Raw genomic sequence first — 22,575 nt, forward strand, 5'->3', positions numbered from 1 at the left:
CTTAGATATAAAGTCACCAGACAAGAATTTCTTGGGAAGGTATTCTCTCCTAAGCCCATCATTGTGGCAGTGGATACAAGAAGGATATTTTTCTGATCAAGTCTTATTTTATGGGAATGAAATGTCAGTATGGCCTGGCCCTCCTTTTTTGCATATTATAGTTGTACCCACATTGGAAGCATGTATTAGACTACAGCAAGGTATGTGCTCTTTGTGGAGGGGAAGGGGTGGGAATCAACATGTCACTTGCTAATTAACAGCTAAATTAAATTAAATTTTTTTTTAAGTACGGATTTCAAATTGTATGCCAAATCAAGTTTAAAGGCCTCATGTATTCCAGTTGGGCCCTGTCCTTAACCTCACCTCATTCATGCTGCTCCCAAGCCCCTACCTCATGCTGAAGCCCATCTTGACTCAGCCCTTGCAGGAGGTGGGGTTGCTTTTCCATCTCCAGGCCTTTGCTTTCAGAGTTTCTAGGAAGTGTGAGTGGAAATGCTCTACTCTCTCCCCTACTGGCACCTCCTTGATCTATTGTGGGCAATAATTTTACTCGTCTTCAAAGGGCCATTTCAAGTGCCACCCGCCTGAGGAAGTCTTTCCTGACCCATCCACTCCCAGCTGGGCTTCCTCAGCTCTCTCTTCTTCTCCCCCACCCCTGCCGCCATTCTCTTCCAGAAGGAACCTGTGAATATACTACAAAAGTGTCTTTAAGTTAAGGGCCTTGAAGGTGGGGAGATTATCCAGGTGGGCTCAGTGTAATCACAAGGGTCATTACAAGGGAAAGAGGAAAGTCGGATTCAGAAAAGATGTGACCACAAGCCAAGCAATGCAGGCAACTTCTAGAAGCTAGAAAAGTCAGAGATGGACACCTTGCTTTTTAGCCCTGTAAGACCCATTCAGGCTATATCTTCCAAAATGGTAAGATAACAGATTTGTATAATTTTAAGCCACTAAGTTTGTGGTGATTTGTTACAGCAACTATAGGAACCTAATATGGATCTAGAACCATCCAGCACATTTTCAGGTTGGTCTTGATGAACTGGTCCACAGTCCCTGCTTTTATGCAATGACTTAGATTTTCTCCAGAGTCTACATAAATTAGACACCCACACATGTACTGGCCCTCTCCCATATACAGAATCAGGTGCCAGGTCACCCTCTGGTTGGAGTAGGTATCAAATGTTACTCTAGGGGCTGAAATGGTCAATGGACGGTTTCCAAGGCTGAACCAGCTCCTGGGGAAAACTAGGCAAAGTATGAGGCCTTCTGGACCAGTCCTCCAAACCTGACCTTCTCTGGAGGGATGCTAGCATATTGGAAGAGATGGTCAATGGGCCTCAGCACCTCTTGGCAAGGCAACTGAACGTGTCTGAGCCTCAGTCCCTGCTGTGTAAAATGGAGCTTCTAGGGATGCTTACCTTACCTTGTTGTCTCAAGTGAGGAAATGTGTGTGAAAGCTCATCGCAAATACTCCTTGTATCCAGCACTATTAAAGGAGATTGTCCTAGTGGACTCGACTCCCCTTCCCATAATACCCCTAGAACTGCTGAGATTGACCTTAAAGCTCTGTAAAGGTGTCAGCACAGGATGATTCTGTGTCTTCTCTTTCAGGTGAAGTTTATTACAGGAGCAAATACCTGAGAAGTGATACCTACAAAGACAACATCGAGGCCAACAGGATTGTGGTGTCAGAGTTTGGAACGATGGCCTACCCAGACCCCTGCAAAAACATATTTTCTAAGTAACTGTCCATTTTGAATCTAGTCATGCTTTTCAATATCCACCAGCATGTGCTCCTCTGACAATCCTCTTTAGGGCACATGAAAACCTTCACCTGGCTGGGCTTTCCCTCTATATGCCACATAGTTCTGGATCACTGATAGCAAGAGTGGCAAAGAGCATCTGACAGATTATTAGGTATTTTTCCATGTGGCTGGTAGGAGAGCCATATGGTAATTATCTCTCAAAATTATAAACACACGTTCTCTTCAGGCTAGAGATAGGCTTGCTCATGGCTGGAATGGCAAACTTATAACCTTATCCATAGCTGCATCATTTGTTATAATGAGGAACTGAAAATAACCCTAATGTTCATCAACACAAGGGTAGTTCATAAGAGTGAAACTGTACAAGAAAATATCAGGCAGGAACAACAACAACAACAAAAGTGATGAGGATCCTGTCTATGCACTGAATGGAGAGATTTCCCAGATAGCTTATTGAGTGGTGGGCGCAGGGCAGAACAAGGTGTAGAAAGAGCATATGATATGTTTTGTGTTAGAAGAGCATGAGGAAATCTGGATTTATTTTTGGTTGTATGTGTGCAGAGAAAGTGGGAGGGTCTGTAAAGTGGGAAATTGGCAAATGAGAGAAAGAGGGAGAGATTTTTAGTTGGATACGTTTCAAATCATCTGGGCTAGGATGACTATGAATATATTACACACTTGATGATTAAACTCTTGGCTGGGGAATCAGACCCACCGTCAGGATCTCGTGCTTGATACTCTTCGGATATAGAAGAGTTATGAAATGTGCTAGCAGTAGACTGCCCAGAGATGGAAGAGTGCTCCTGCTTTTCAGTAACTGACGTCATCTTTCTAGTTCCAGGATCCAGTGCTGGGGCTGGCACACAGCAAGCACTGAATTCACATTTGCAGGTTGGGGAGGAGCCAAGCAGGAAGCGGGGAGGGGGAGAGAAGGAACACAAAACCAAGGCTCTCCTAGGGCAGTTTTCTTGCTTCACTATTCGCCAGCAGGGGGGGCACTAACCAACACATGGATCCAGGATCTTCTGATCAAAACAATGATGAGTTTTTTTCCCCCATAATTTGTTTGCTTTCCTTTAAAGAAAAAAAAAATTAATTTCCTGGACAAATTCAAAATGTCCATTGTGGACTCTTATTCCTTCCAAAAGTAAGGATTATCTGTTTTGCTAGTCTTAGGAGGCCATTATGGATGGATATGTATGACTTCTGTAGAGCTTTTTTTTTTTTTTTTTTTTTCTGTAGAGCTTCTTAAAATACTTTGGAACAGTTTGGCTATTGTGGACATTGCTGCTATAAACATCGGGGTGCAGGTGTCCTGGCGTTTCACTGCATCTGTATCTTTGGGGTAAATCCCCAGCAGTGTAATTGCTGGGTCATAGGGCAGTTCTAGTTTTAATTCTTTGAGGAACTTCCACCCAGTTTTCCAGAGTGGCTGCACCAGTTCACATTCCCACCAGCAGTGCAAGCGGGTTCCCCTTTCTCCACATTCTCTCCAACATTTGTTGTTTCCTGTCTTGTTAATTTTCACCATTCTCACTGGTATGAGGTGGTATCTCATTGTGGGTTTGATTTGTATTTCCCTGATGCCCAGTGATGTGGAGCATTTTCTCATGTGCTTGTTGGCCATGTCTATGCCTTCTTTAGTGAAATTTCTGTTCATGTCTTTTGCCCGTTTCATGATTGGACTGTTTGTTTCTTTGCTGTTGAATTTAATAAGTTCTTTATAGATCTTGGATACTAGCCCTTTATCTGATGTTATTTGCAAATATCTTCTCCCATTCTGCAGGTTGTCTTTTAGTTTTGTTGACTGTTTCTTTTGCTGTGCAGAAGCTTTTTATCTTAATTAATTCCCAATAGTTCATTTTTGCTTTTGTTTCTCTTGCCTTCATAGATGTATCTTGCAAGAAGTTGCTGTGGCCAAGTTTATTTTTTTTTTTTAATTTATTTATTTATTTATTTATGATAGTCACACAGAGAGAGAGAGAGGCAGAGACACAGGCAGAGGGAGAAGCAGGCTCCATGCACCGGGAGCCCGACGTGGGATTCGATCCCGGGTCTCCAGGACCGCGCCCTGGGCCAAAGGCAGGCGCCAAACCGCTGCGCCACCCAGGGATCCCCTGTGGCCAAGTTTAAAAAGGGTGTTGCCTGTGTTCTCCTCTAGGATAGTGATGGATTCTTGTCTCACATTTAGATCTTTCATCCATTTTGAGTTTATCTTTGTGTATGGTGTAAGAGAGTGGTCTAGTTGCATTCTTCTGCACATGGCTGTCCAATTTTCCCAACACCATTTATTGAAGAGACTGTCCTTTTTTCCAGTGGAGAATCCTTCCTACTTTGTTGAATATTAGTTGACCATAGAGTTGAGGGCCCATTTCTGGGTTCTCTATTCTGTTCCATTGATCTGTGTGTCTGCTTTTGTCCCAGTACTACACTGTCTTGATGACCACAGCTTTGTAGTACAACTTGAAATCAGGCATTGTGATGCCCCTGGCTCTGGTTTTCTTTTTCAATATTCCCCTGGCTATTGATTCCACACTGTGGAAGGAGCCTCAGTGTCCATCGAAAGATGAATGGATAAAGAAGATGTGGTCTGTATATACAATGGAATACTACTCAGCCATTAGAAAAGAGGAATATCCACCATTTGCTTCAACATGGATAGAACTGGAGGGTATTATGCTGAGTGAAGTAGGTCAATTGGAGAAGGACAAACATATGGTTTCATTCATTCGGGGAATATAAAAAATAGTGAAAGGAAAAATAGTGAAAGGGGAAAGGAGAGAAAATGAGTTGGAAATATCAGAAAGGGTATAGAACATGAGAGACACCTAACTCTGGGAAATGAACAAGGGGTAGTGGAAAGGGAGGTGGGCGGGGGGATGGGGTGACTGGTTGATGGGCACTGAGGGGGGCACTTGACGGGATGAGCACTGGGTGTTATACTATATGTTGGCAAATCAAACTCCAATAAAAAAAAATACAAAAAAAAATACTTTGGAACAACCCACTAGCTCTTAGTGTCTCTCGTGTGGGAGACCTTTGGATTTTTGAGAGCCCAGGAGGGTTCAGTTGGTGGCCATCTTGTCCCAGATGACTCACTTCTTAGCTAATTCAACATGGTGGTATCTTTGGACAACTTGATACTGGAGTCCTCCAGATTCCTCAAGTGATCTTTTGGGACCCCAAACTTTTCTCCCTTAATTGAAGTAGAGTATTTTAAGTGGTAGGAAAACTTAAAGCCATCTTAAGTAGAGCTTTCCAATTGGGTAGACACAGCCATTGATTTGCTATTGATCTGCTTTCCCCCACAGAGCTTTCTCCTACTTGTCCCATACCATCCCTGATTTCACAGACAATTGCCTGATTAACATCATGAAGTGTGGGGAAGACTTCTATGCGACCACAGAGACCAATTACATCAGGAAAATCAACCCACATACTCTGGAAACCCTGGAGAAGGTACTAGTGAATCTACTACAACCAGCATTAATTCCTGGCTTGTGAAAGGGACCCCGGGTGGAGCCATGTGGCCTGCAGGAACTCATGAGGGGCTGCCCCTCCTCTAATGCTATTGGATCCTGAGCCTCCCCAGTACAGCATTTAGCACTATATTCTAAGCTCCCTTAGGGCAGAGGCTGTGTCATTTCATTTCTGTGTCTGTGTTTGTTCTTAGGACTACTAAAACAAAGTACCAAAGTACCAAAAACAAAGAATCAAAGTTCTGTTAGGACAACAGAAACTTATTATCTCACGGTTCTAGGGGCTGGAAATCTGAATTTGGGGTGTTCATGGAGCCATGCTCTCTGAAGGCTCTAAGGGAAGATACAGGCTTGCCTCTTCCAGCTTCTGATGGCTGCCAGGAATCCTCAATGTTCCTTGGCTTATAGATGCATCACTCCAATACACATCATTGGAGTAGGGCCCTCCTCCATCCAGAATGACTTTATTTTAACTTGATTACATCTACAAAGGCCCTGTTTCCAAATATACGTACCAAGGATTGGGGCTTCACCATATCTTTTTGGAAGACACAATTCAACCCTTAACAGTGTCCACTGTCTTGGCACAGAGTGGGAGCTTAATGGGAGTTTGAACGATTGTACCAAATTGTCTGGAGTTGAGTAGCCCTACCTTGTATTGACCTGAAGAGGGAGGTCTTAGGCAGAGAGCAAAGAGACAAAAATAAATGTCCAAGCAGATATCTTTCCTGGGCTGAAGCAAGTCAACATTTTCATGAAAATCAATAGACCCACTCATTTTTCTCCAGCTGGCTATTCAAAGCCTCAATGTCTTCTCCATACATTTTAATGATCTGTTAAAGGGAATGCTTTTCTTAGCTGTGAAATTATGTCCAGCACCTTTTAAGCTGAGCGGCATCGGTCCAACTGATGTATGCTTTCCACAAAGCCTCAGAGAGGAAATACTAAGAGAGAATGAAGCCTTCCCTGACTTTTGGCTGGAGGTCGTGCTATTCTGAGGGAGGAAAGGAGGACAGTTGGTTCCCCGGCCATGCATTATTCTGTGGCTGTGCCCTGTTGGGAGTTGTTGGGGGTGGTCATTATTGAGCTTGTTAGTCGTTTGGCTTTGACCAAGTGTTTTTGTAACTCTGTTCCCAGAATAATGCTATGAGAGAGGCCCAGAGATTTATGCCTCTGTGGTATGCAAAAGGAGAGAATTTAAATGACATAACCAGAGCAGCAGTTAAGATTAGAGCTAAAGGCTGCCTCTCTGCCCAGGTCATTGCTCTGTGGTGAGGCATCTGCTGCCATGCTGAGGACACCCAGCGGGACCAGGGGCAGCAGGGCCGAAACACAACAGCCACAGAAAACATATACAGCTCACCAACTCCCCTGCAAGCTCTATGCTGTAGGAGGCTGACTGTCGTGAGGTTCTATCAGGTCACATGAGTAAACCTCCTCTTTAAAGGTGAAATCTGTCTTATTTTCAGATCAGAAGATCTGCAAAAGTAGCCATCATCTCTCTGAACCTAGAGCAGTTGCATTTCATCAAGTTTCACCTGCTCCCATTTTTAAAACCAGGTGGCTGTCATTTTGCAGGTTGATTATCGCAAGTTCGTGGCTGTAAATCTGGCAACAGCACATCCTCATTATGATGAAGCTGGAAATGTTCTTAATATGGGCACGTCCATCATGGACAAGGGGAAGACAAAATATGTGATCTTTAAAATCCCTGCCACAGTCCCAGGTAGGTCATTCTGGGGATATAATGAAGCACAGACACCAAGGGTGGCTCCCTCCAAAGAGTTCTGATTTTTATTGATGACGTAAGACACAATCTGAGACTTTCCCTCATGGGTGATTCAGAATGACCATGAACATACTTTTTTCCTTTAGGAGGAAAGAGATGTTGCTGGGCTTCCTTTTGAAGAATGAATTCTTTTACTATCCTAACCTGATTTTCTTTAGGCTCTAGTTCATTCATTCATTAATTTATCCATTATTCATCCACCATCTACCTGTCCATCCGTCTGTTTATCCACCCATCATCCATCTAACTATCCATCATCCATCCACCTATCCATTCATCATCCGTCCAACCATCAGTTTGTCCACCCATCCATCCACTTGCCTATCAAATATCTTTCCTTCCATCCATCCTTCCTTCCATTCATCGTTCCATCTGTTTTTTTTTGTTTGTTTGTTTGTTTTGTTTTGTTTTGTTTTTTGTGCTGCCCACTTTCATCCCAGCCCCTGAACCCAGGTTCCTAGTGTCGATATGGGAGCTCAGCCCTGCTTCAGACCTTCAGCCTTTCAGACACCACTCCCCCCGCCCCCCCCCACTCTGTTCTAAGGACCTTCTGTACCTTCTCCTTTTAAGGCCAGGAAACTGGAGAAAATCCCAGGCCAGTTGTGATTGCATATTCCTGAGAAGAGGAGGCTCCTGACCCTTATTTGTCCAGGACCCTCCTGGGAAGCACGCCCAGGAGACCAGGCCTCTGAGGGTGGTTGCACAGGGCTTAGGAGACAGGGAAGAACTATGAGGGTGCTTGGCTTGACCTGCCAGCTTAGGGAAATTGGCTTCCTTCTGTGAACCCTGCTGGCCCCTTCCCTCATGTCCTGGAGAACCTCCTGAGCTAATTACTAGACTCTGTTGGCTGAGGTGAGCCCGTAAGGTCAGAAGGCACAATGAGTATTCTTGTTAAATGGAATCCCATGACTTAAGCTAATGGAGGAATAGAGGGTCTAGCCAGGATCCTAGAATGTCAGCCCTGGGGATGGTCTAGGCATTTGAGTTTGTCACCTCATATTACAAAAGGATGATGATGAGGCCCAAGGGGATCAAGTGACATGCTCACGGTCATGCTGGTCACAGGAGCCACCAACATCATGCCACCGGCTCCCCACTGAGCACCTGCTCTCTGCTAGTGGCTTCCCTGGGATTCACGCCTGTGTCTTGCCTCCTAGGCCAGGGTGCTTTTCATTTCAGTTTGCTTTGTGCTCCATTTGTTTTGTGAATAAAAGAACCACCCCCAAGCCCCACAGCATCCCTCCCACCAGCCAGCTGTTTACAGTGTGCACAGGTGGCCACAAGAAAGGTGGGGACGCTTGCAGATAACTCATTATAAACCAGCCCCAGGCCTGGGTGGGGAGGCCTTTTGGCCCGTAGTGACTCATCCTTACAGAGGAATAAGAACACGAACATGTACCGAGCACCTTTGCTGTCTGGTGCTTGGGTGAGCTACTTGGACTACTTCATGATTTCATTCTGTTCTCTCTCCACTCTGTGTCATTATCCCTAATAACAGAGGAGGTAGCCAGGCTAAGGGGGCCATGTCTTCTTGGCTTAACCTTTTGCCTTTGGCCATAATGATAGACCATTCCATTATGCCTCAGTTTCCCATCTGTAAAATGGGGATCATACAGTCTACTTCGATTGTCACAAGATGTACAATAGCCCCTTATCACATTGGGTACTTAGTCTCACTCCCAGGTGTTTCACAATGGTCAGAGTGAAGAGAAATTCATGGAAACCCTATGAGATACATCTTAAATGGTGGTCCTCAGCAAAATATTAAAGTCGAAGCCTGTGAAGCCAGCCCATCCTGCGGGTGCTTGATAGAAATGAAAGACCTCAGGCCCTAGCCCCACATACTGAATCAAACTTCACACTTTGATCATGATCCCCAATGATTTGTGTCCATAAAGAGGTGTTGTTCCAGAACAGGGGCTAACAAGCTTTATCTGTAGGGGCCCAAGAATAAATATCTGAGGCTTTGCAGACACGCGGTCTCTGTTGCAACTACTCAGCAATGCCACTGCAGCCTGAGAGCAAGTGTGGCCATGGACTCTGCATAAAGGAAGGAGTGTGGCTATGTTTCCAAAGAAACCCTGATGCAAAAGCAGGGGGAGGCTGGCTTCAGCCCCTAGGCTGTGGTACAGACCCCTAGCCCAGAGGCCTGGCTCTGTGGCTCAGTGTTTTCAGATCGTAGCACCAGGTCTCACAGAGCAGGAGGGCTTAGGTGGGAAGCACTCAGAGCCCCTATGTGAGCCAGGCAGCAAGCCCTTCATTGGTTTAGTTGTCAGCTCTCATCCAAAGGTTCTTCTTAGTGGCCAGGTCAGTTTGAAAGGCTCAGCTGCAGGTGATGGTGGCGTTGTCTGCGGACAGCCAGGTCCTGTGCTGCTCCTGAGGCTTGCCTTTCTCTAGAGGACAAGAAGGAGAAGAACCCCTTGAAGCACACGGAGGTGTTCTGCTCCATCACCTCCCGCTCCCTCCTCTCCCCGAGCTATTACCACAGCTTCGGAGTCACGGAGAACTACGTCATTTTCCTCGAGCAGCCTTTCAAGCTGGATATCCTCAAAATGTCAACTGCGTACATCCGGGGAGTGAACTGGGCTTCCTGCATGGCTTTCCACAAGGAAGACAAGGTAAGGCCTGGCTGGGCTGGGACCCCCAGCCCCACTGGGCCAGGAGACCCCTCAGCACAAGGACAGCCAGAGTGAGGTATCCTGGGAAGCAGACTGAGATGGAGGTTGGCATGCAGGAGGTTTCTTAGGGAGGGAGAAATGAGCTACCATCCAGTCTCCCCAGAGGCATCATCCAAACTTCCAGAGGGCTCTGAAGCTGGATGGTCCTGCAGAGTTGTCCCAGGTTAGGGCAAGGGGGCCGGAGCCCCAAGTCAATGAGTCAGGGGAGCAGACTGTCCCTGTCAGAAGAGCGAGTGACCTTGGGCAAGCCAGCTCTCATCAGCCAGGCAGTCTACACCAGCCCAGCAGCCAAGGGCTACTCATCAGTGCTGACCTATATCTGGGCTTCTTGCAGCTTCCACCATGGGCCTTGTCCATGGACAAGGCCCTTCCAGCATCCAGGCAGCCACCGGTAATGTCAGGGAAGAGGTTCTATATATGTTAGACATCATAATGACAGAGCATTCACCAGATAGTACAGCCAAACATCTTCAGGCACACCTGAGTGCTCAAAGTGTGGAGGTGTGCATATGTGTGTGTGCCTGCCTGTGTACATGCATGCTTGTATATTCAGGGGTGTGTGTATGTGCACATATGTATGTGTATGGATATATCTATGCATGGATATGTGTGTGTGTTTACTTCCTGTTGAAATGAGTAAATTTTTACGTGTGATAAATATCAAGTAATTCTTAATGTCCTCTATTCAAACAATACACAAGTAGAGAAAGTAACATGTCAAGTCTCCTCTCCTCTCCCTTGCTGCTGCCAATCCACTCTCCAGAGGTAACCACCACTATGCAACTTTAAGACCTGTCCTTCTCAGGGAGGAGAGTGAGGTCCCTCCTCTGCTCAGAACATTCTAGTGATTTCTCATCTTCCTCAGGATAAATTCCAAAGGCTTCACTGACCAGCCTGCAAATCCTCACAGGCCCATATCCCAACCACTGGCTCCCTGCTCACTCAGCCTCCTCTTGGGCCTCCTGTATCTCAAACCAGCCTAACATGTTCCTGCCTTGGGGCCTTTGCATTTTCTATCCCTTCCACCTGGAATGTTCTTTCCCAGAAGTCTTCCTCCCTCAATTAATCCAGGTCTCAGCTAAAATATCCAGATCCTTGAGGCCTTCTGTGATGAACCAATCTCTAACAGACCCTGCCGTAGGCTTCTCCATCCCCTACCTGGCTTCATTTTTCTCAGTAATGTTCATTGTCCAAGGCACATTATTTGATCACTGCTGGCCTCTCCCCCACTGAACTATAAGTTCCATGAAAGCAGGGGCTTGGTTCTATTCTGTATTTCCCGGAAAAGTGTTCCTGAAATGAATACACTGGAATGAACGCACTGGGGCAAGGGGGCCATCAGGGAAGCCAGCTGTAGCTGGTTTTGCTCTTTGGCCCCTGGAGATCCCTTGGCCCTCAGAGAATCCCACAGTGAGAAGACCTGGCTGCCAGGAGGAGGGCATAAAGCCCTGGGAAGGACTTTGGGATGCATTTAGAAGAGAGATTTCTGAAAAGTTCCTGCACCTGACTCAGGGATTGGGATCACAGAGAAGCAACCTGCCCATCGCCCACCCCCCACACTGTCAAAGCCTTCCTCCTCTGCATTCCCACTTAGCATTCAAAACTAGATTCTGGGGAAGGAGAGAAAGAGGCACATGAGCTGGGAGGTGACGGCCACAGGACAGCCTGGAGAGTCCCTCCCTGCCTTTCAGAAGGAGGGTGGTTAGGCCAGAAATGCCAAAAGAAAGAACCCCCACACATACCTTGAATTAGGCAACTGGGGTTGCAGATATGGCTAATTACCACTCAGAGTGATACTGCCTTGTGACACCCAGAGGTGTGTGCAGATACCCATGTGGGCTCCTTAGCTAGAACAGGTCTTTGCACACTAGAGCCTCCAGTATAAGGGAGGTTGCCGTGACAACTGCATCCTGGCAAAACAGGCAGTGGGTGGAGGTCAGGAGAGGGTCTCAGAAGGGCTGGTGTGGTTTTAGGGTTTTAGGGGTTCCAGCTGTGGCTAGAGACCAAGGAGGGCTAGAACACTGGTCAGTTCTCTCCGACTTGGCCATTGCCAGGGAGCTAGTTTGTCATGGCCCACCATGAGTCACAGTCAAGTGAAAGGGGTAGAGGGACAGTGTACCCTCCAGAGTCTCCCCCACTCTCTGTCCTCCTGGTGATGCAGAGGCCCCAGCAGCAGAGCTTCCCTCTGCTCCATCTGATGGAGATGATCAGGGACATGCACCAGCTGGCAGCTCTCATTTTCTTAGCCTCGCTCAGCTGGAGCTCTGGGGGAGAGGGATGCTCCAGGGTCACTAGCTGGTGGAGGGCAGGGCTAGGTCTTGACTTGTGCCCAATGCTATAGTGCCAGGCTGCTGAAGGAAAGCTGACCCCTTGGTGGGCATCTTCTTTCAGACTTATATTCACATCATCGACCAAAGGACCAGGAAACCTGTGCCCACCAAGTTTTACACGGACCCCATGGTGGTCTTTCATCACGTCAATGCCTACGAGGAGGATGGCTGCCTTCTCTTTGACGTCATTGCCTACGAGGACAGCAGCCTTTACCAGCTCTTCTACTTGGCCAACCTGAACCAGGACTTTGAGGAGAACTCAAGGCTAACCTCCATCCCCACCCTCAGGAGGTTTGCTGTGCCTCTCAATGTGGACAAGGTAATGGCTTGGAAGGGGACCCATTTCATTCCTGGGGAGCCATGAGCCTTCGTAGGAGGGACTTTGGCACTCATTTAATTGACCTTGAAATCCAAAGTGAGCTGTTCTTAAAGACAAAACATTTTTTCATTGTTTTTCCAAAAGTGCTGCATATTCATCATAGAAACCTAAGAAAATAGAGATTAGGTAAAAAGGAAAAAAACCCATGAACCTATTATGGATATATTTATATTATCTCCAACATCTCTCTCCGTAGGTAGACAGACATATTGATACACATATTGATGTATCTGTATATATGTATAGATAATATATATGTATTATATACTATTAATATATACAATTAATACATATCTCAATAAAGCTGTTAAAAATTCTGTGTAAAAAAATTCTGTGTAATATAACTTCTCTAAAACTTAGAAATATATATGTATATTTTATATATTGCTTAATTTCAGAGAAGGAAATCACAGAATCCCTCGCAGCTTCATTGAGACATAATTTCATATACCATACGTTTAAAGTGCACCATTTCAGTTGCTTTTAGTGACTTAGCAGAGTTGTGCCGCCAACTGGATTTTAAAACCTTTTTTTGCCCCGGCAAGAAACCTTGTGCCCTTCCACCAACCCCCTCCGCCCTCCACCCCCCCGAGCCCCAGCACTCATCCACTTCCCATCTCGAGGACCTGCCTGTTCCAGACACATCACACACGTGGAGATACGCGCAGGGCGGTTTCCCACGGTGGCCACCCTCCCTCTGCCTCGTGTTCCCAAGGTCTGTTTCTGCCACAGCGTGTGGCAGCCCTTACTTCCTTTTCATGGCAGAATATGCAAATGCTTTTTTTCACTTATGTGTATATCTAAACATCTCTCCATGACCTCCAATATTGTTCTCCAACATCATTTTAGATATTTGTCTGATGGTCTCCACCAGGATTCGTAACTACTCGCTTACCTAATGCCCTCCTGTTGATTAGTTCCCTTCCTGCATTAAAAATGACCAGTAGGCCAGATATTATCCTCAATTAGGGTGATGCTACCAAGGCTCCAGGCTTGGTTTTGGAGGCTACAGAGATTTCTGGCTCCAGAACTCACTGACTTCATGACTTAATTAATTTAAATGAAAGCAAATTCAATTCAACTCAATTTTGATGGCTCCTATTTACTAAATGCACTCTATGTGCCAGGTACTTTGCTAAGCATTTTATTTTCCTTGCCTCACTTAACGATCAGAACAACCTATGGGAGAGGTCCTCATGTTAGCCTCATTTTACAAAGAAACTGAGACTCAGAGAGGTTAAGGAATATGCCCAAGGTCACACAGCCTCCAGGGGCAGAGCCATGATTAGCCCCTGCAACAGCCTACCTTCCAACAGCACTTGTAGCTGGTGTGAAGGTACAACTCTACCATCCTCCCCAGCAGGCCTAACTCCTGGAAGGAGCCCACAGAGATCATCCTGACCCTTCTCGGGGTTCTGCAGGTCTCGGGAATGGAGGACTCTGCTCCAGAAGCCTTCCCCCAGTCTCACTGCTGGGCTCCTCGATGCAGAAGCTCAGGCACGCTCCCACTCAGTAAGCAGGGCTCTGCATGTGCACCCAGGTTTGTCTGGCTCTGGAGTCAAGGTTCTTTCCTATCTTCCTGGCATTTCCCCACCTGCAGTCATAGGTGTAGCTCTGTCATGATTTTCACCATATCTCCTATCACCTCAATTTAATATTCACAAAGTCATGTTTTGTTCAAACCATCTCACTCTTGAAAGGAAACCTGTCACCAGCCAGTGGAAAGCTAGCATTGCTTGTTGCAAATAGAAGACAAGCACAGGCATAAGGCATGGGCATAAAGCACTGGAGATAAAGCAAAGGTCTGAAGCTCCAGCCAGATATTCTTGCTTTTCAAGACTTAATCTCATTGTTAAAAAGAAAGTTCTAAAACTATGAGGTGTTAAAGACATAGTGGCACCTCACTGAGACTCTCCTCGACCCAACCAGGAAGACTGGAAGAGAAAAGGGAATGAACTTTCTCCCCTCGTAGTTCAGGGCTGCTGAATGAATAGCCACATTCCATGAAGTCATCACAAGGGCCCCTGCCCTCTGCGGCCCGTGCTCTGGGCGGCACCACAATGCCATGCAGTGCCATGCTTGGTCTCCTGGTTCCAGGAAGTAGTGGGAGGTGGGGGGCGAGGGGGCGGCGGTGTCACAGAGCACACAGGTGGCAAATCCCAAGGCCTGGCCCTGCCTCACGCAGACCTCAGCCTGGGGATGAAACAGAGAGGAAATGCTTCCTCCCACTGCCCACACACCGAGGGATTTTATAACCTTTTATCGTGCTTGAAAAATGATTTGCTTCCTTGGAACCAAGCTAAGATGTTTTGCACGTATATTTTGAAAAGCTGCCATGTGAGCCACCTACTGCTTTGAAACTAGCAAAGAAGTGTGAGCCCTGGGAAGAGTAGCTCTGGCCACGCTTTTTAATTGCTATTTATTATCCCTTAAAAAGTCTTCTTGCTTCACTTTCAAGTTGCCCTGGCTGCATATGAAATCAAAAAGTTGAGCGGATGGACATGGTGGACATGTCCAGATCTGGCACCTCTAATTCCATCCTATCCAAGGCTTTTTAGGACAGACTGTGGGTTTCTCTGGCACCCATCAGTCTGGGGCCTTCACATGTCACTGTCCCTCTGCCTGCAACCCTGCCCTCTTCCCATCAGGCCTCCACTGCAGTCTTGCCTGCAGGTTGGACTCACCTGGGGGCTTTGAGACCACACCTGGGCTAGGTCCTGGGGCGTGGGGGTGGGGAGGAGGGTGGGGAGGGTAGAGCAGGGTCTCAGCCCCCAGGGGCTTCTAATTTGCAGCCAGTCTAGCAAATTCCTGCTCACCCTTCAGATGTCAGGATCATCACTGTCTTTAGTGAAGTTTGTATGCTGTGCTCTGCCCCTGCAGCTCCTTGCTGAACATTTATCCCAGGTAAAGGGCCTTGTTAGTCACCTGCCCTGGGAAAGCTTTGAGAGGGCCAGAGCCATTGGTCTTGTCAGCCATTTATCCCCTGTGCCTGTCACAGGGCAAGCTTGTAACTACTTTAAATCAATGAACGAGTGACAGGTGAGTGAGAAATGTGTGAAGGGGGGTCTCTAAAAGGACACGGGTGTTTCTTTAGCATTTGGAACATTTCCCACATGGAAGGAATGTGCAATAGTGAAGTATATTTAAAAGTCTGGGACCTCCCAGCTGCCCCAGATTCTCTTGTGTTCCGGCCAGCTAGGGTCAAAGGAAGGTGGGGCCCCTTGGCACCCTCGGCCTGTTTATGTTGGGTGGCTCGGGGTTGTCTAAGGCGGAGCTGGGCTGGGAGGGGCGTGGACAAGTACAGACAGTTCAGGCGGCCGCCCTGCCCTCGTCCTGCAGGGCTCGGAGCGCTGCCTCCAGGTGGGTTCGTAAGCACCGGCCTTCCCTTCCGACAGCGACAGCTACGTATGCACAAGGTGCCATCAGGGAAGGCGGCTTTATGGACTTACAAGGAGCGGTGTCAACCGGCTGAGTAGATTTGGTTTTTGTCTTGACCCCAAGTGCAAAAACAAAGGTCCAGTAATAAAAGAAGCTGCCATTTACTGAGTGCTCAGTATGTACCAGGGCCTGTGTTAGGTGTCTTTTTTCCTCTTAGACCCCAGCAAGAGGGGCCACTGCTCTGGACCTGGCATTTGGGGGAGAGGGGATGGCCTGATCAGGCTTTCTCTGGCAGTGTCCCTTCCTCAGAGGAGTTCACAGGGCTCGAGGGGCTGTGCCCACCCAGAGAGGGGCTTTCCCCTGCCCCAACCATGAACCAGCTACCTGGGGTCCCTGGATACCCTGCCCAAATAGCCCCAAGACTGCTCCCAGCACCTGCCTCTCTCATCCTGAGAGCAGGCTGTGCCACTGGAGTACTGGCCTCAGACCCATGAGGTGGCCAGGATTGGCAACTGCCTCAGTCATACTGGCTGGGGTATCTGTGCAGTGAGAGAAAAGAGGGCAGAGACAAAGAAGGCCAGGCCCAGAGGCTGATCCTCATTCTGCCAATTCCAGCTCAGAACTCCAAGGAGTCCTAGAATTCCAAATTCACACATCCTTCCAGACCAGCCTTGTGCAAAAGAATCCACTGCAATGATGAAACATTATCTAATGCAGTAGCCACTAGCCACGTGTGCCATTGAAATGTGGCCAATGCAGCTGAGGAACTGGATGTTTAATTGTACTTAATTTTTAAGTTAAGTGTAAATAGCCACATGTGGTCGGTGGTTGCCATACTGGACAGCACGGTTCCACATTAGGAAGGTCTATGTATTTGCTCAATGTATTTAGACATAGGGTTGGTGGGTCTCCACTCTTGTCTTGGGTCCTGCAAATTTTAGGAACTGTTAATGCTTTCCATGCTTCTCACCTGATTAGTAGGACACTCCTCTGAGTTGCTTATTATCCTCATGACTACAGATGAGAAAGTAACTTGCCCAACATCGCAGGAACATCTGTGGGATTTGAGCTGGGATTTAAATGCAGGTCTGTCTGGGTCCAAGTTACTAACTACGATGTATCTGACCCTCAACACGGTGTTTTTATAACTATTATTTCATTGTAACTATAGCCTTTAGACACAGGTCAAAGCATCCCCACTTATGGTCACTACCCGTCAAAAAGTTATGAGTCGCCCTCATATTTTATAAATGAGGAAACAGGCTCAAGGAAGGCTTGGGGATGAGGGTGGGGAGAGGCTGCTCAAGTTCACATAGAAACCCCTCGAGTCAGGTTTCACATGCAGGGCTTCTGAACCCCAAAGCCAATGTTTCAGGGAAATATCGAGATGGCTGCTTCTCCCAGGATTTCAAGGTAAACCTGTAGGATTTTGTTGACTTTGGGCTGGAAAGCTCTTTCAATGCTGAGCATGCTGGCCACCAAAAGTAGCCGAGTCATGTTCATTACTGCTGTGTGGAAAAATTCAGTTTATCCCTCAACCAGTCTGACCAGTTTTAGGCTGGAATTAAAAGACGTCTCTGCAGACATACTCCCTGAGACACAAGCCCAGGGCATGCACAACAGGCCTGTTGCTGTCAGGTGACTTAGCAAGCACTGAGCCGAGCCTCCCCAGTGTGTGGTGTGGTGCAGGTGGAGGCCTTCAGACCTTCTGTTTACAAGACCCCACGGATGTGCTGGGTGTCAGGTGACTTTTGCATGCCTTTCATCTCATTTAATTCCTACAACTACCCTGTACAGTACATGTTTTGCACCTTGACAGTGGAAGGAAAACTAATTGAATCATGTATTCACTCATTCATTCAGCAGTTACTTCCTGGGAGCTATGTGCCATGCATTGAACAAAATCTGGTTCCAGTCTTCAAGAGGAAGACAACATGAAGGAAGCAGCTCCATGCAGGAGATAATTACGGCTCAGGACAAATGCCTCGGAGACACTGTAGATGCAGTTAGGGAAGGGGTTATTTGGGCAAAGACCTACAGGATGGGAACAGGCCAGTCCCAGGGCCTTTGTACCTGCTTTGCCCTCTGCCTGCAATGCTCTTGCTTCTAAGCAAAAGAATTCTGATGCAAAGGGCCTAGACTCTCCTTTCCTCTGTGTGGCCTTGGGCAAGTCACTTTCCTTCTCTGGGCTTTGTTTTACTCTTCTGTCACTTGAGGAGTTGAACTAAACAAATCTCAAAGGGGGATCCCTGGGTGGCGCAGCGGTTTGGCGCCTGCCTTTGGCCCAGGGCGCGATCCTGGAGACCCGGGATCGAATCCCATATCAGGCTTCCGATGCATGGAGCCTGCTTCTCCCTCTGCCTGTGTCTCTGCCTCTCTCTCTCTCTCTCTCTGTGACTATCATAAGTAAATAAATAAAAATTAAAAAAAAAAAAAAAAAACAAATCTCAAAGGGCCCCTGCAGTTCAACTGCTAGGATGCAGCAAATTCACCCTCTTTCCCAGCAAAAAGCTGCTGTCATTCAAATAGGTTTCCTTTATTTTTTTTAAGATTTTATTTATTTATTCATGAGAGACACAGAGAGAGAGAGAGAGAGAGAGAGGCAGAGACACAAGCAGAAGGAGGAGAAGCAGGCTCCATGCAGGGAGCCTGATGTGGGACACGATCCCGGGTCTCCAGGATCATGCCTAGGGATGAAGGCGGCGCTAAACTGCTGAGCCACCCAGGCTGCCTGATGCTGTCATTCAAATAGGTTTCCTTTAATTTTTTTTTTTTAAGATTTTATTTATTTATTTGACAGAGAGTGTGCACAGACACACAAGCAAGGGAGAGTGGAAGGTGAATGGAGAAGGAGAAGCAGGACCCTGGAATCATGACCTGAGCCAAAGGCAGACGCTTCACTGACTGAGCCACCCAGGTGCCCCTGAATAGGTATCTTTTAATGATAAAATCCTTTTTTTGAAAATTTGGAAAGTAGAGAAGAGTTTAAATGAGAAGAAGTCAACCATAACAATAATTCTCACCCTATAAACTCCATGAAAACAGGGACTCGGTCTTATTTCTCCTCCTTCATTGCCTAACCTGCACTCCCCTCAGTGGTAGCAACATAATAATAAAAAAATAATAAAAAAATAATAAAAATGATGTAGGGGCACCTGGGTGGTGCAGTCGATTAAGTATATGACTCTTGGTTTTGGCTCAGGTCATGATCTCAGGGTCGTGAGATTGAGCCCTTTGTTGGGCTCCTCGCTGAGCACGGGGTCTGCTTGAGATTTTCCATCTCCCTCTGCCCCTCCCACTCGCATGCACACCACTCGCATGCACATCTGGTCTCTCTCAAATCTTTAAAAACAACATTTTCAACTGCAGCTAACATTTATTTAGTACTGACTGTTAATCAGGCCCTCTTGTAAACCATTTGTATGGATTATTTATTCTGCACAATACTTTGGAGATGCATATACTCTTTGCTTGAGGCATCTACTATACCTTACACACATGAGGCCACAGAACTTCAGCGTTACTAAATCACTTGCTCGAAGCCCCATAGCTGGAAACAGGGAGCAATAGAAGCCCAATAAATGTTATAAATGTTTAATCAATTGTTTTAAGTCCCTCTCCTGGATTGCAATGACGATGGTAAGGCCCTGAACAAAGCCTGTAAGTTGAAACCAAGGTATGCCCTCCCTAGACCTTTCACTCCAAGCAGTTATTTATTGCTTGTCTTCATTTCAGCAATGGTACATTTTCATAGGAGAAAATCCCGAAAATACAGATGAACATAGAAAAAAAAGTCCCCATAATCCCACCGCCTGCTGTCTTGTTAATAACTGGTGTATTTCCCCCAGGCTCTTTTAGGTGTAAGTTTTTTTTTTTTTTTTTTTCAGCCTGATTGAGCTCAGACAGCGTATGCAATTTACTGCTTTTCTCAGGATTCTATCATGAGCATTTCCCATGTCATTATGAACTCTTTATAAACATCCCTTTAATGACTGATGCAGCCTTATACAGGTGAATCAGCCAGTATTTAAAAAGTGAGAACCTACCAGTACATTAATTTCACCTGTGAAAGATAAGCTAGGAGAAAAGAGCCAGGAGTTTAGAGACCCCCACCCCCATCCTACCACCATAGCTATGTTGTCTCTGAGAATAAGCGTAAAAAATACCGACCATATGCTTGCTGCTTCCTGTGGCTCACGTGAGGCCAGAACAAGATGACATCCACCAAAGCACTTTTTATAACATATTCAGTAAAGCAAGTGTCTGCTCTGGATAACCAGTTTTCGATTTTTTTTTTTAACTGATTCTTTCAGAATGCAGAGGTGGGCTCAAATCTAATCAAACTGGCATCTACAACAGCAAGAGCCCTGAAGGAAAAGGATGACCAAGTCTACTGCCAGCCGGAGTTGCTTTATGAAGGTAAAATGCATCCTCTTTCTATGCATAGGGGAAAGGAGAGAAAATGAGAAAAATCGGAGAGGGTGACAAAACATGAGAGACTCCTAACTCTGGGAAATGAACAAGGGGTAGTGGAAGGGGAGGTGGGCAGGGGGTTGGGGTGACTGGGTGACAGGCACTGAGGGGGGCACTTGACGGGATGAGCACTGGGTGATATGCTATATGTTGGCAAATTGAACTCCAATAAAAGAATATACAAAAATAAAAAATAAAAATATAGTAGATGCTTAGGGAAGAGGCAGGCTTTTGTGAATTCCCGAGGCCTCTCTGTACCTCCTTCTGATGCAGAGGAGCTGCATACAGAAAAGGGACAAACAGGAAGGCTCTTGGGGTGCCCCAGTGGAAAGCATTTGGGGACAGTTCTCTTTCATAGATCTTCGAACACCTCCCAGAAAGGCACTCAGCCAGAGGGTGGCCAGGGGTGGGGGTGGTCATTGGATCGGGTGACTTTCATGGCTGGCCTCTATAAACACTCTGATTTATTGAATGCTCACTTACTGAACAGGGACAGTGTGTTTGCATTTCTACTTCTACACTTTCAGAATATCCTACAGAATAGAGGCCATCAGCCCCATTTTACGGAGGAGGAGATGGCTTGAAAAGGTGTGCCCCCCACAGAATGTAAACCCCTTCAATAAAAGTTGCACCCATGAGAGCAGGGCTTCTCAACCTGGGCACCCCTGATATTTGGGGTTTGGGTCATGCTTTGTACCGGGGGTCATCCTGGGCACTGTAGGATATTGACCAGCATCCCTGGCCTTGATCCACCAGATGCCTGTAGCACCCACACCCTGAATTGGAACAGCTAAAAACCTGTCCAGACATTGTCAGTGTCTGGTGGGGGCACCATCACCCTGATGGAGAACCACTGCCCTAGAATATAAGCCTGTGAGGCAGGGACCATGTTTCTGTGCTCGGTGTTATCACCAGTATGTGACAGAAGTATGGCTTAGAGGGGTCTCTGTTCAACACAGGTGTGGAATGAATGGGCTGTCCAGGACACTCAGCCAGAGGGTGGCCAGGCGTGGCTCTGCTTTGCTCCCCATGTTGGCTGCCCCATGCCAGGTTCAGGCATCTGGAAGGACACCATCCTAGAGACTTTGTTGGACAACCCCAGATTTGCCCATAAGAACCACTGCTGTACAACAGAATCTGTGGCACCGCAGGCACTGGGAGTCTTTACAAGTGAATACATAGATCTTGGCCTCAGTTCTTAAGGGATCAACTTGCATCCCCACTCACCTGGCACATTGTGTGGGTAGATGGAAGCTTAAAACATTATGGTCTTTTTTGTATCTGAGGAGAGACTTCTTGCTTATTGTGGCAGTCCTGGGCAGTGCTGAAAAACATGGCAATAGGTATATCCCTCGGAATCCCTCCACCCCCGGCAACTCTTTGGAAATATGCATCATCTTTCTGTAGTGTATGGGTTGCTTGGCATGTGTCAGGCCCTCTTCTAGAGCTTTCCAGACCTCACCCCGACAGTCTCACCCTGTTATCTTTGGACATTAGATGAGTTTGCTCCAAGGGCCTGGCCCATAGTGAGAGTCCAGCACAAGGTAAAAGTTGTGGGAGAACTTCTCTGGGAGGCAGGTGTCAGCATGTGTCATTTTTGTTTTAGAGCTGAGGACAGCAAAGCTGAAGATAATACCATAACTTTCCCAAAGACAGGGAGCAGAGCCAGGATCTGAATGCATGTCTCTTAGACTCAAAAACCCTTAACCTCTGCATTTATAGTTTTACAAAATGTGTACGTACCATACCATCTTGAATATTCTGAAATGGCTTCTTCCACTTAATGAATATAGCCTGGGAATTTCCCCATTTCCTGAAGATTCTTCAAGAGCATGGTTTCAGTAGCCTCACAAAATTCGCAGGGATGAATTGTACTATTTTACTTAACCAAGTACCTGAGGCTGGTCATTTACAAGGTGGAGGTAAAGGGGAAGAGGGTGGTCTCCAGACCAGGTTTGAGGACCAGGAGCACCATGCGAAGTCTCAGACCTACTCTGGAGCCAATTGTGGGCACCTTTTTCTGATTTCAGTATATGGGTGGTCCTTCCTGCTCATGGTCACTGTGACCTGTCTCTTGGAACTTTCGTGATTATTTGTCTGTGGGACTGGACATCTTCTACCTCAATAGGCCATTTCCAGGATGCCTGGGTGGCTCAGCGGTTTAGCATCTGCCTTCAGCTCAGGGCGTGATCCTGGAGTCCCAGGATCGAGTCCAATATCGGGCTCCCTGCATGGGGCCTGCTTCTCCCTCTGCCTGTGGCTCTGCCTCTCTCTCTCTCTCTCTCTCTCTCTCTCTCTCTCTC

General features: G+C 46.8%; 1 protein-coding gene and 1 long non-coding RNA gene across 6 annotated transcripts in view; one reads left to right on the forward strand and one right to left on the reverse strand.

Moving 5' to 3' along the window:
- The window catches only part of BCO1 (beta-carotene oxygenase 1), a 38,899-nt gene that overhangs the window by 11,489 nt on the left and 4,835 nt on the right, over positions 1 to 22,575 (forward strand). The window contains exons 3-8 of the mRNA XM_072819411.1: positions 1,612 to 1,741; positions 5,078 to 5,225; positions 6,824 to 6,971; positions 9,432 to 9,652; positions 12,104 to 12,361; positions 20,113 to 20,218. Coding sequence (XP_072675512.1) covers positions 1,612 to 1,741; positions 5,078 to 5,225; positions 6,824 to 6,971; positions 9,432 to 9,652; positions 12,104 to 12,361; positions 20,113 to 20,218 — 1,011 coding nt within the window. The remainder of the gene's footprint in view (positions 1 to 1,611; positions 1,742 to 5,077; positions 5,226 to 6,823; positions 6,972 to 9,431; positions 9,653 to 12,103; positions 12,362 to 20,112; positions 20,219 to 22,575) is intronic.
- The window catches only part of LOC140629940 (uncharacterized), a 39,445-nt gene continuing 23,882 nt past the window's right edge, over positions 7,013 to 22,575 (reverse strand). For 2 of the 5 annotated variants that reach the window (XR_012027712.1, XR_012027715.1), the window contains 3 exons: positions 21,500 to 21,596; positions 9,518 to 9,632; positions 7,013 to 9,427 (listed from right to left, as the gene is read on the reverse strand). This is a non-coding gene — a long non-coding RNA (uncharacterized lncRNA). Of the gene's footprint in view, positions 9,428 to 9,517; positions 9,633 to 18,919; positions 20,237 to 21,499; positions 21,597 to 22,575 lie in introns of those variants that run through there. The other 3 variants (XR_012027713.1, XR_012027714.1, XR_012027716.1) reach the window with 3 other exon arrangements.

Source organism: Canis lupus, chromosome 3 (genome assembly GCF_048164855.1).
Source record: "Canis lupus baileyi chromosome 3, mCanLup2.hap1, whole genome shotgun sequence".
In the NCBI taxonomy this organism is placed as follows: Eukaryota; Metazoa; Chordata; class Mammalia; order Carnivora; family Canidae; genus Canis; species Canis lupus.